The following is a 13,471-nucleotide window of genomic DNA, read 5'->3' on the forward strand; positions in this document are numbered from 1 at the left end:
AGGCCTGTTCCTAGCCCAGCTTCCCATTCTTCCTTACGGAGCGTGAGATTCCTTCCTGTGAGGTTAGTGTTCTCCAAAAAAAAAAATGAAAGAATTAAATTAGGAGGAAATGTGTGTGTTTTTTTTTTCCTTTCCCAAAATTTAAGTTTCCGAGGAAGGCTGACCAAAAAGAAGAAACATGCAGAAGTGAGATTAAGTTGACACCGCTAATGCGCAGGTAGTCCTTGACTTAACCACAACAACGAAGCCCAAAGTTTACGTGGCTAGGCGAGGCAGTCCTTAAGCGATTCGCACCCCATTTTACAGCCTTTTGTTGTGGCCACATTGGTTAAACTAATCACTTAATGTAGTCATTAAGCGAATCAGGTGGTCGTTAAAACGAATCTGGCTGCCCCGGTTGACCTTGCTCATCCGGAAACCGCCTGGAAAGGTTTCCAGTGGAAATCACGTGACTCTCGGATAGTGCAACCGTCGCACGTCCATGCCAGTTGCCGAGATTTTCACGTGGGAGATGCTGAAAGTGTTTTGAATGTGCCATTAACTTCGGACTGTCACTAATGAAAGGGTTTTAAGTCAAGGACTACCTGTGTGTTCACATCAATTTTCGGAGCCTTTCCCCACCCCTTATCTAAACACCGCTTCACAGTGCTTTTACAGCCCTCTCTAAGCGGTTTACAGAGTCAGCCTCTTGCCCTCCAACCATCTGAATCCTCGTTTTACCCACCTCGGAAGGATGGAAAGGCTGAGTCAACCTTGAGCCTGGCGAGACTCGAACTGCCGAACTGCAGGCAGCCGGCAGTCGGCAGAAGTAACCCTGCACTACTGCATTCTAACCACTGCGCCACCGTGGCTCTTGTGTTGCACTTAAAAAAAAACAACCCCAAAGCTTTTTGTTCCCCAAATAAGCAAAGTAAAACGGTGAGCAAAGCAAACTCCAAAGGGGAGGAGAATGGAAAGGGAAGGAGCAAACCGAGCCCCCGTCCAAATATCTCTCCTATTATCTATATGCGTATCCCTGCACACATTGTTAGGGTGCCTAATAACTTAACCTCAGGGAAGCTTTGGAAAAGAGGAGGAGGAGGAGGAGGGAGGAGGAGGAAGAGGAGGAGGAGGAGGCTGGAGAAACCTAGGAAGCAGGGCAGAGGGGCACTTACTGGGTAACCGAGCCTGTGCCTGACTGGTTAACAGGAGCCTCTGAGGCAGGACACTCTGTTGGATGGTGGGTGGGGGGGCCTGTGGCTGGGCCTGCCCTAGCTGGAGGCCCGGGGCGGTAGCCTGGCCCCGCAGTTTCACTGGATGGGCCGGGCTAGTTGCGTTGGCGAAGGTCATTGCTGGCTGATGTCTTGGAGGAGGAAGAGGAAGAGGAGGAGGAGGAGGAACACTGGAGGAAGACTGCAATTGTGATGGCGCTGCGGTGGCAGCCGAGGAGACGGCAACGGCGGCTGCAATCAATAAGGTCAGGGGGTATAAGCGGTTAGAGTCGGTCCTTTTTGTTCCCCCTTTCGAGCAACGGAGAAATTTCAGCGGTCACAAGTTTTAAACGTCTGGGGTGGGGAGGTGGGGGGGGGGGAACTGAGTACAGACAGGTTGCCTTTAAAAAAAAAAAAGCAAGGAAAATCCAGTCATTTGGGAGCCTTAAATGAGTGACGCGGTTGGCCTAGAGGTGGAGCTCTAGCCTTGCAATCGGGAGGCTGTGAATTCGATCCTAGCTAGAGGCAGATATTTCTCTCTCGGGACACACTGAGAATATATCTGCTGAATATAACTCCACACTGGCAACAGGAAAGGCATCCGGCCATTAAAACACTCTGCCAGCTCCGTTCAGTTGCCCAGACTCCACCCCGCATGGGATTATGGGGTCGTTAAAATGAAGATGACTTGGGAGCCTTAAATCAAGGCGCTGAAAGCGACTCTATGCTCGAATTCAGCTTCACGGCGGCCGCGCACGTAAACACACATGCACAAACACACGGGAACACAACTTTGGGGAGGAGCAGGGGAGAGGGGAGAGTTCAGGTGGGTTTGCCAGCTCTTCGCTTCAAAAGCTTGGAAGGTTTTCCAACATGAAACTTTATCAAAGGAGAGCCGGGGTGGTATAAAGAGAGCCAGGTTGGTTAAGGTGCCGGGCTAGAAAGCGGGAGACGGTGAGTTCTAGTTCTTCCCTTTGGCAAGAAAACCAGGTGGGTGACCTTAAGCCAGTCTCTCTCTCTGTCTCTCTGTCTGTCCACAGTTTTTTTTTCATTTATCTCTCTATTTCTCTATCTCTCTCTCTATCCATCCATACATCCAATATCTCTCTATTTATCATCTATCATCTATCTCTCCCTCCCTCCCTCCCTCCTTCTCCCCCTCCCTCTCTCCCTCCTTCCCTCCCTCCCTCCCTCTCTCTCTCAGGGTTGTTGTTGTGGGGAAAAGAGGAGGAGGGGAAAAAAAGATGTTGGATACATTTGCCGCCTTGAGTAATTTGTAAAAATAATAGTGGTGGGATACAAACAAACAAACAAACAAATAAATAAGTAGGGGTGCCCTGAAGAAGCAGCTTCATCGTCCTAACCACTCACTGAATTTGAGACCAAACAAAGACACACAAACACACACACACAGTCTAAACATACTGCTGGAAATGTTCACTTTCAGCTCAAGCTGAAACATTAAAAAAAAAAAAAGGATGATGAAAACACAGGTAAGAGGAGGCTTGCTTGAATGCTTCGATACTTTCCATTCCAGATTTTCGAACAAAGCACAATTAAGTCACTCTGAGGACGAGCCAAAATGAGGTTAGTGAACAGGCTGGGATTGACTTCATTAAAACCAAGCTTGGGATGCAGAATTTTAAGCATTTAAGCCCCAAGTCGCTTGCCTGGACCATCTCCACAGAAAGAGCATGACAATTGGCTGTCGTTCATTTTTTTATTCCCTTTGATTCAAAATTTTAAATCAAAAGGGGGGAAAAAATGGACGGGGTAGGAGAGTTTAAAAATCAGCTCTTCAGAGTTAAATCCATCAAAATGAAATCTGCCTTAGTGTCACTTGATGGTGGTGATGAGCGGTGTATAAATTGAACAAATGAAATAAAAATGTCTGGAAATGTCTCGGCCCAAGGGAATTGAACAACAGCATCCTGCCTTGAAGTTCAGGAAGTTGCCCACCAAAACCTAGGAGAGCACCTTATACGTTGAAGAACCACAGAATTGGGTTCACAATTTGCAGAACCGCCTCAGAATTGAGCTTCCAAAAGCCAGCTCAGGACGCATTCAAGAGAAACCATTGAATGCAGCTCAAGCCAGGTGAGAAGGTCAGCTAAAAGACCTGGGAATCCTTCATCAAAAATCCCAAGTGGACAACTCAACATCTGTAAAACCCAGCCTGGCCTGAGATCCACATCTGGAAATGCTGGTTCGAGAAAATATGATTAGGCGGATCTACCCAATCCGTGCCCTCCAGTAGGATGACTGACTTCAGCTTCCTCAACTTTGATTTCATCCAGGGCTGGTAATGATGGTTGTGGTGAACCTCAATAGATCAGGAAGACACCAGGTTGAGGAAGGCTGGTTTAATTCCAAGGACTGGTTCGTCACGGGGGAGGGAGGGTGAGAGGATGAGCATGAAAGGGGAACCCACCCACCCTTGTTGACAAGGAAGGAAACCCGAGAAGGATCAACTTTCTCACCTTGATTGGCAGACACCGTCGTCATGGGAGATCTTCCACGCACTTGGGTCTGTTGGGCAACCGTAGCCACACTGGTGGCCCGCTGCACTTGAGCGCTAGGAAAGGTGACCATCTTGCCTTCAGGTTTTTGTCCGTATTGAACAGGTTGAAACAATCTGGGGAAAAAAAGAAACCCCAACAATGGTTCGGTGCTATGATGATTTCCCACACAGTACTCTTGGAGTCATCAGCAAAGGAAAAAAGACCACCAAGCAAAATGTATTTCAGAGACTTCTTTAGGCCATATTTTAAAATTGAGGAAAACTCTCTGCTCAAGGAAGAGAAGGATTTGGGGGTTCTCCTGTCTTAAGCCAAAGGCACACTCCAGCATCCTTTTTAATGGCTCAAGATCCAGATGGATCTTGACAGGCTGGAACCCGGGGCCCTCTCTCACAAAATGAAATTCAATGTAGGGAAGAGTAAAGGCAAGAAAAACCAAAAGTACATATAGAGACTGGGTGAAACCAGGCTTAATAGCAGCAACTGTGAGAGGGATCTTGGAGTCTTAGTGGACAACCAATTTAATATGAGCCAACAGTCTGCGGCGGCAGCCAAAAAAGCCAACACAATCCTAAATTGCATTAACAGAGGGATACAATCAAGATCAAGTGAGGTACTAATACCAGTCTATAAAGTCTTAGTAAGACCACACCTAGAATCCTGCATCCAGTTTTGGTTACCACACACAAAAAAAAGATGTTGAGACTCTAGAAAGAGTGCAGAGAAGAGCAACCAAGATGATTAGGGGACTGGAGGCTGAAACATACGATGAAGGGTTGCAGGAACTGGGCATGGCTAATCTAGTGAAGAGAAGAGAAGGACCTGGGGAGACAGGAGAGGAGTCTTCCAATATTTGAGGGGCTGCCACAGAGAGGAGGGGGTCAAGCTATTTTCCAAAGCACCCGAAGGCCAGACAAGGAATAATGGATGGAAACTGACCAAGGAGAGATTCAACCTGGAAATAAGGAGACATTTTCTGACAGTGAGAACAATCAACCCATGGAACAGAAGTTGCCTTCAGAAGTTGTGGGAACTTCATCGCTGGAAGCTTTCAAGAAGAGACTGGACTGCCATCTGTCAGAAATGGTGGAGGGTCTCCTGCTTGGGTGGGGGGTTGGACTAGATGACCTACAAGGTCCATTTCCAACTCTGTTAAGCTGTTAATGACCTTAGCATGGGAGGGGAGTCAAATATTTAGGGGATGGGGATGGTGCCCTAACCCAGCAGCCTCCAACCTTTTGAGCACCAGGGACTGGTTCTGTGGAGAGTTTTTTTTTCCACGGACTGGAGGGGGCGTAATTTTGCATGCTGCCTGTATCCCATGGATGGGGCTTCGCTTGTTTGTATCGGCCTCTTTTTTGGCGTGCCGTGGCTCGGTGCTGGTTCACAGACCAGGAGTTGGGAACCTCTGCCCTAACCCTTGGAGATGCTTTAAGCTCCCTCCCTCCCTCCTTCCTTTCTTCAAATGCTTGAACGCCATTCTGAAATTGAGACCCATGCTTGCGACTGTGAGCATCTCTTCTGACCTAGGCTGACCCCAGCAGCACGAAGCCAAGTCCTCGTCCTGATAAAACCCCTTTTATTTAATTGACAGTGAATTCCTCTCCAGTAAAGTCTTTCCTCTCCCACAGTCTTTCAAGATAGTTCACCATTACCGACCTTTATCAGGCTTGGAGAGTGGCCAGGCCGATATCTTTCAGAGGCCACAATACGTGGCAAGAATGCAGGAATGAACTAATTGTCTCCTGCAAACTCCACTCCCCTTTCGCTCCTCTTTTATTCCCTCTGGGAGGGGCCCTTCCTCGTCCACCTGTGGCCTTACTCCCAAGTCGACCCTTGTTCTTTAGCTGTTCTCTTCATCTGGCAACTCTGCACATGCGCACAGTGGGAACAGGCTCCAGCTGTTCGTCTGCCTCACTGATGTCTGACTTCGAAGGCAGCCGATAACTGTCAGACGGCCCTGGCCCCCTCTCTGCCTCCGACACAGAGACCTCATCAGAGCCCTCCCCAGACTCCAGGACTGGCCCATGTTCCTCCCAAACCTCCTCACTGTCCGAGTCTGCTGCCATATCCGCTGGCGAGCCACAACAGCATCAACATGCCACACAAAACTGAACAGGGACAACAGTCCAATCAACATTACCATTGGCTGAAAAGGGGGCGGTGATGTTATGGAAGCCTGGGTGCTGCTTACCTGTTGGGCTTCAGCTTGACGGGAGGCGGCCTGGGAGGCGGCAGGGGAGAGGTGTAAATCTCTTCGATAAGCTTCCGTGTTATTTTTTGCTTGGGCACCACCTGGGATTCATACCGCGTCATTTTCTTCTCGAGCCCGATCAGGTCAAAGAGACTCAGGTCTGCAACCTAGAGGATGGCCAAGAGGGAAGAAAGCGTATCTTGGGTACCTGTTATGATCTGATTTAGTCCCTTTATTTAGTAGACTGATGATCTTACCTAGTTGGGTCACGAAAGGGCTGCAAGAAAACAACCAAGCTCAGAGAGCATCAAGGACCCCACAATCATTGTCCCCTGCCTCCTCTTGTCTCCTCCTCCTCTACTCTGCAAACCCCATTCTTTTCTAGCACTGATGATGCTACCTAGTTGGGTCGTGAAACGTCTGACCTCCTCCTCCTCATCACCTCTACAAACCTCACTCTCTTCTAGCACTAATGATGTTACTTAAGTTTGGTAATGAAAGGTCTGCAAGAAAACAACCAAGCTCAAAGAGCATCAATTCTTTTCTTCCTCCTCCCGTCTTCTCCTCCTCCTCCACTCTGCAAATCCCATTTCTTTCTAGCACTGATGATGCTACCTAGTTGGGTTATGAAATGTTTGCAAGAAAACCACCGAGCTCAGAGAGCAACAAGGACCCAACAGTTCAACCTTGAGTTGCAAAGGTTCTTTTCTATCATTAGTCCATTTCATCTCTCTCTCTCTCTCTCTCTATCAATCTCTCTCTCTCACACACTCACACACACACACACAATTATATTGTGGAGTCCTTGGTTGCACCTTGGAGCAGAAAAGTAAAATTAGAAATGAGAAGTCGAAAGGATTTTCACTCTTCTATCATTAGTCCATTTCATCTTCCCATCTCTCTCTCTCTCTCTCTCTCTCTCTCTCTCTCTCTCTCTCTCTCTCTCTCTCTCTCTCTCACACACACACACACACACACACACACACACACACACACACATATACACACACACATACATTGTGGAGTCCTTGGTCACACCTTGGGGCAAAAGAATAAAATCAGAAATAAGAAGTCAGAAAGGTTCTCCCTCTTCCTCACCCAACAGGGCACCTTGCGAGTCCAACGCTTCAACTCACCTTCCACAGGCTGGTCTCTAAGGCTTTTAACGCCAGCGAGGCGGTCGAGAACTGCAAGGCCTCCGAAACGTAAGAGGAGCTGCATAGCCGAGGGTTGATCAGATCCGGGTGGTTGCAGATCTTCTGCAGCTGCATCAAGACGTGAAGAACGCTGACGAAGTGCCCGCTTTTCACAGCGTCTTGGGTCCTGCCGAGGGAGAAGAAATCAGAGGCTTAAGCTATTTTCCAAGGCACCCGAAGGCCAGACAAGGAATAAGGGATGGAAACTGAACAAGGAGAGATTCAACCTGGAAATAGGGAGGAATTTTCTGACAGTGAGAACAATCAATTGATGGAACAGAAGTTGCCTTCAGAAGTTGTGGGAGCTTCATCCCTGGAAGCTTTCAAGAAGAGACTGGACTGCCATCTGTCAGAAATGGTGTGTAGGGTCTCCTGCTTGGGTGGAGGGTTGGAGTAGATGACCTACAAGGCCCCTTCCAATTCTGGTAATATGAATCTATCTAAGATGATCAAAGGTCTGGAGACTAAAACATACGATGAACGGTTGCAGGAACTGGGCCTGGCTAGTCTAGTGAAGAGAAGGACCAGGGGAGACAGGATAGCATCTTCCGATATTGGAGGGGCTGCCACAGAGAGGAGGAAGGGGGTCAAGCTATTCCCCAAAGCACCTGAAGGCCAGACAAGGAACAATGGATGGAAACTGACCAAGGAGAGATTCAACCTGGAAATAAGGAGGAATTTTCTGACAATAAGAACAATCAACCGATGGAACAGAAGTTGCCTTCAGAAGTTGTGGGAGCTTCATCATTGGAGGCCTTCAAGAAGAGACTGGACTGCCATCTGTCAAAAATGGCGTAGGGTCTCCTGGACTAGATGACCTACAAGGTCCATTTCTAACTCCATTAATCTTTTTCTGTATCTGAGTGTGACGTCCATGAGACTTCACGTTAGTTGTACTTGCAGACCTTGACTTACGATGAGTCGGTTAGTGACCATTTGAAATCCTGACAACCTCCACCCCCCCCAAAAAAATACTGGGTTTTGAAGTTCTGACAGCCACCCTTCTTCCTATGTCTATGAATATTCTCTGTCATCCAGGTCATGGTTGTCCCAAAGGTGCTTTTCCAAGAGGCAACTGGACTTTCTTGTTTTTTTCTTTGAAGATGTTTTGCTTCTCATCCAAGAAGCTTCTTCAGCTCTGCCTGGCCACTCTTTGGAAGACAGCCAAGTCCACATCTTGGACAGAGAAGACCCCTGGTTTGAAAGGGGTCAAAGAGGCCATCTATGACAAAACTGAACAGCCCTCTCTCAACAGATACGACATTGTCTTATCTCCAGTCTACAACACAGTCCTTTCAGCAGTTCCGAGAAGGCTCCACACCAGTGGTGAAATCTGAACTGGTTTGCTACCAGTTCGCTGGCCGTGCATGCACGCTGCAAACGCATGCGCACCAAACACACACTGCACATTTGAAAAGCTACTGGTTCAGTCAAACCGGTAGTTAGCTACCGGTTCGGTTGAATCGGTAGTTAAAAAAAGCTACGACCCGATGATCAGCTGTGCTGCACGGTTTAGCTTTGCTAGAAAGCAGGATTTCATTTGCATCCTTTTAGAGGGTGGTTATGGTCACCGGGAGATTTATCTGTGTCATCAGGAGGGATATGACCATCATCATCTATCTCCAATCTACAACACAGTCCTTTTGTCAGGTTTCGTTGCTATCTTAAATAAACTTCATTCTCAAACGCCAGGTCTCTAATGAATCTTTTCTTTTTATTTAAGAATAGAAAAACGACATCCCTGAACTCTTTGTGGAGCCAAAACTGGCCCCTCCTTCCAACACCCTCCCTTTCCGTTCTTCAACCCCAATGTCTCATTGGCCATCATGCAGATCCATCTCTTCGTCCCAAGCACGTTCTTTTCACAGGAATTTCCCCCCTCCCTCTGTCACCCAGGTAACATTATCTACTAAAAGCAGGAAACTAGGTAAAAGTTCATCTCAGCATTAAAGCAAAGCTTCTCCCTCTTTCATTCATTTCATTCATGTCAGCGCTGGAGGAGAGCATAATTTGGAACGCTGACACCTTTCAGCAGTTCCAAGAAGGCTCCACACCCATTGGCACCACTCAGGTGACCCTGAGGACACAGATAAACCTCCAAGTGGCCTCAAGGACCCTCTAAAAGGATGCAAATGACCAGCTGTCTGCAAGGAGTATAAATCCTTCCATTCCCCATCATCCAAGTCAGAGCTGAAGAAGCTTCTGGGATGAGAAACGAAATGTCTTCAAAGAAAAAACAAGAAATCCAGTTGCCTCTTGAAAAAATAACACCTTTGGGACAACCATGACCTGGATGACATAAAAGTCATTTTTTTCCCCCAGTGCCGTTGTAACTTTAAACGGTCACTAAACAAATGGTTGTAAGTCAACGACCACCTGTATGGTTGTGAGTCAAACAGTACCTGCATTTGCCCTTTCTGGGGGATCATGTTAATTATTAAGGATTCATTAATGAATTTTTAATGGTTTAACACAGGGGTCTCCAACCTTGTGTTCTGCCCCAGCTACGGACCCCAAAGAACGCAGCACACACAAAGTCTGTACAAACCTTAGTTTACTAAATTAAATCAGTTTTTTTTTCAAGGCTGTTAATTAACTTTCTTAACAGCCTACAAGAATCCAAAGAATAAATAATTGTAATCTTACTATGGTTGGCAGAAAGCCCAGAAGCAATTTGCAGAGAACTAAGATCAAGGCACGAAGGAGAGTGAAGGAAGTTGTTCCCTGCAAATTGCTTCAGTCGGCGTTCCTCCTTAAATAGGCTAAGGAAGTGGCCAATTAGCCCCAAGCCTTACTCTCGAGGAGACATCCTCTTGAGGAGCCACTCCTGCCTTTTGGCAGCTCTGCATGCCCGTGCATCGAGAAAAGGCTCCTCCTCTTCGTCCTCTTCACCCATGGAAGCTTCTGGAGGTTCTGAAGGCCCTGGCTGAATCCCCGCCTCTGGCACCACATCTTCTCCAGCCTCCTCATTGTCCGACTCGAGCGCCATCTGCACAGGCTGCTAGCACAGCACCACACTAGCCTCCTCGCTGTCAGAATCAGCTACTAACTGCACAGGCCACGTATGGGCCACAGCACCTTGGCAACTTTTAAGACTTGTGGACTTCAACTCCCAGAGTTCCTCAGCCAGCTTTGCTTTGCTGGCTGAGGAATTCTGGGAGCTTTGCTGGCTGAAGAACTCTGGGAGTTGAAGTTCACAAGTCTTAAAAGTTGCCAAAGTTGAAGACCCCTGCTTTAAAGTTCAACTCAGAAACACCTACTCGGGCTGGAGAATGACGTCTTCGTACATCATTTTCTGTCGGTTGGAAAGCCGGCACTTGAGCACGTGTTCGTACTTCTTCGTCAGCTGCTTCTCCACGTCCCTTTTCGATCTGCGCAAGATGAACGGCTGGATCATCTGCGGAAGAGAGAGAGAGAGGTGGAAGGGAGGCAGAGAGAGAGAGAGAAGGGAGGAAGCGGCGATGAATATTCAGACGTTCAAAAGTAACGATGGGAAATATCACTTCGCAGAAAAGAGTAGCGGAAGCGTGGATCCAACTTTCAGCGATGGGAGGGAGTCACTCATTAGGAAATGAAGCTTAAACCTGCTTGGGGTAAACAGCCATTCATCGCCTGGTCAAAAAAATTAAATAAAAATTAATTAAAATATTAATTAAAAGAGAAAGAGAAAAGAAAAGAAAAGAAATGAGGGAAGGAAGAAGGGAGGAAAGGAAGGAAAGAAGGAAGGAAGGAAGGAAGGAAGGAAGGAAGGAAGGAAGGAAGGAAGGAAGGAAGGAAGGAAGGAAGGAAGGAAGGAAGTCTAGGGAGATTCTCAGTCATCCAGGTCATGGTTGTCCCAAAGGTGCTTTTTCAAGAGGCAAATGGACAAGAAAAAAAGAGAGAGGGAGAAGGAAAGAAAGAAAGAGAGAGAGAGAGAGAGAGAGAGAGAGAGAGAGAGAGAGAGAGAGAGAAAGAAAGAAAGAAAGAAAGAAAGAAAGAAAATAAAGAGCGAATAAACTCAAAGGGGCAGTCTTGATGAATCATTTTTCCTGCTGCTAGTTTTGTATGTTTCTAACATAACCTTCGTCAAATCCTATTCCCTGGGCCCAATTCCAGCCCCCCCACCCCGCCCCCTCCCAGCCCTTGAGGGACTCACCCTGTGCAGCCTGATGACGAGCTTATGGCAGTAGTCTTGATTCTCCTCGTTGGCTGCTTTCACTGGGAAATCCAGGTAAGCTTTGGAGATTCCTGGAATCAGGAAGTGTACCATGGTCCACAGTTCCATCAAGGTGTTGTGCAGAGGGGTATCGATCAGGAGTAAGCGGTACTGACTACAAAGAGAGGGGGGGGGCACAGTGTCAGTCCTACCCGGAGAAACCAGACAAAGAAACGCAACCAAATGGCCTCTTTCTACTTTAGAACATAACCTTCTAAGTCGGACGGTCCAAACTTCCCACTGATACTTTTTTTTGTTATAGTTTATTTGTACATTTTCATTCAACATACATACCCATATTTTTCGGAGTTTAAGACGCTCCAGACTATAAGACGCACCTACCTTTTTAGGGAAGAAAAACAAGAAAAAAAAAATCTGCCTCCCAGCAATTTGCCTCCTTGCAGCAAACAGCAAACAGCTTGCTTAAGTTTCATCTTCATTTTCAGCACGGCCTGATTAGCACAAGAAAAAAAAAATCTACCTCCTAGCAATTTGCCTCCTTGCAGCAAACAGCGGAGGCCCGCACGGCAATAAGCAATGGCAATCCCTGCAGCCTGAAACAGCTGAGGGTCAGGAGGCCGATCAACCGACAATCAGCTGCTTGTGCTAATCAAGCTGTGCTGAAGCTGAAACGGGCTGTTTGCTGCAAGGAGATAAATTGCTGGGAGGCAAAGGCCAAAGGGTGGGGGCTGGCAGGTGGGCAGGGCTACATTCGGTGTATAAGACACATCCAAATTTTCACCCTCTTTTTGGGAGGAGGGGGGGGAAAGTGTGTCTTATATTCCGAAAAATACAGTACGTGCTTTATGAACAGTGTATTGTTTGGGTCAATTGCTTACATAACAATGTTTTCCCAGCTCCTAATTTCTAATTTCCTAATTTCTACTACTATTATCCATTTATACAACGAATCTCACATTTGAAAGTATTCTGTATCTTCCTTCTTTTTTATCTTTAATGTCAGTCTATCCATTTCTGTGCAATCGAATATATTTTTCAATTGCATCTTCTTCTCTCGGCGTTTCCTCGTTTTGCCAATATTGTGCAAATACGAATTCTTGCTGCCGTCAAAACATGCAACATTAACTACAAATTCCCCTTATTATATTTTTCTGGTACTATTCCTAACAAAAATATTTCTGTTATTTCTTCCCACTGATACTTTTAATTGCCTGAACAATTAGGGAGAGTTCTTCTTAAGTTTCTTCATCTGAGTGTTAAGTATCTGCGGGCTCCTCCTTCTCTTATCTGTCCGCTCCCTAGACCAATGGTCCCCAACCTTTGCAGCTTGGCTGGAGAGGGGAGAAGAGGGGAACCAGGCCATGAAAGCGGTGGGCCAGTGCACATGCACGCAGCTCAACTCGCACAAGCGGTGGGCTATCCTCCACGTGTATGCATACACAGATCATGTTGTGGACTGTCGGTCGCCAGCCCCTCCAGCAGCCGAATTAAAGGAGGAGGCAGCGGCATGGGAGTCAGGTGGAGCCTGGGCCTCCTGTCAGCCTTCAGATGGAGAGTTAACAGCCCCCAGGTCTGAAGGCAGCTGATGAGGATGAGGAGGAACAGCTCGGTCCAGTGCCTGACACACAGATGAGCAGAAGGCAGAGGAGAGGAGAGCAGTGGAAATCTATGGGCCGGTCCTTGGGATGGAAGAGCCACTGCTGCTAGCGAGGCCCCACCCTAGCTCTGGGGATAAACGGCAGGGGTTGGAGATGAATAAGTGTCACAGACAACTATTCATCTCCCCTGCCAGACAGACTTGTTAGCCTGAGGGAGAGAAACTTTTTGCCGGGGCTGCTGGCACTCCTAATAAAGGAATTAACTTCAGAGGATTTGTCGTGTTTGGGGAGCTGGGTCAGAACAGCTCAACTGCAAGTGGGCCTGTGTGCATGTGTGCACTGACCTGCCATTTGTGTGAGTCCAGCTACGCCCGTCTGCATTGGCCTGCGGCCCTGTTACGAATAGACCATGGCCCGGTAGTGGGCTGCAGCCCAGAGGTTGGGGACCCCTGCACTAGGCAGCCTCTTTTCCTCTCCTCCCACAAGATCACCCCCCCCATTCCATTACACATAGGTTCTCTTTACACACAGATACAGATAGTCCTCGGCTTAAGACCCCGTTTCTGTTGCTAAGTGAGACGTTTGTTGAGTGAGCTTTGCCCCATTTTACGACCTTTC

At 47.5% G+C, this 13,471-nt stretch overlaps 1 protein-coding gene across 27 annotated transcripts in view; it reads right to left on the reverse strand.

Moving 5' to 3' along the window:
* EP400 (E1A binding protein p400) overlaps window positions 1-13,471 on the reverse strand; it is a 103,960-nt gene that overhangs the window by 49,427 nt on the left and 41,062 nt on the right. For 24 of the 27 annotated variants that reach the window (XM_087880297.1, XM_087880296.1, XM_087880291.1 and 21 more), the window contains 6 exons: window positions 11,235-11,409; window positions 10,360-10,496; window positions 7,040-7,226; window positions 5,904-6,070; window positions 3,671-3,825; window positions 1,155-1,442 (listed from right to left, as the gene is read on the reverse strand). In XM_087880297.1, coding sequence (XP_087736423.1) covers window positions 1,155-1,442; window positions 3,671-3,825; window positions 5,904-6,070; window positions 7,040-7,226; window positions 10,360-10,496; window positions 11,235-11,409 — 1,109 coding nt within the window. The remainder of the gene's footprint in view (window positions 1-1,154; window positions 1,443-3,670; window positions 3,826-5,903; window positions 6,071-7,039; window positions 7,227-10,359; window positions 10,497-11,234; window positions 11,410-13,471) is intronic. The other 3 variants (XM_087880301.1, XM_087880300.1, XM_087880299.1) reach the window with 1 other exon arrangement.

This window comes from Pantherophis guttatus, chromosome 17 (genome assembly GCF_059756535.1).
Source record: "Pantherophis guttatus breed Tessera chromosome 17, ASM5975653v1, whole genome shotgun sequence".
In the NCBI taxonomy this organism is placed as follows: Eukaryota; Metazoa; Chordata; class Lepidosauria; order Squamata; family Colubridae; genus Pantherophis; species Pantherophis guttatus.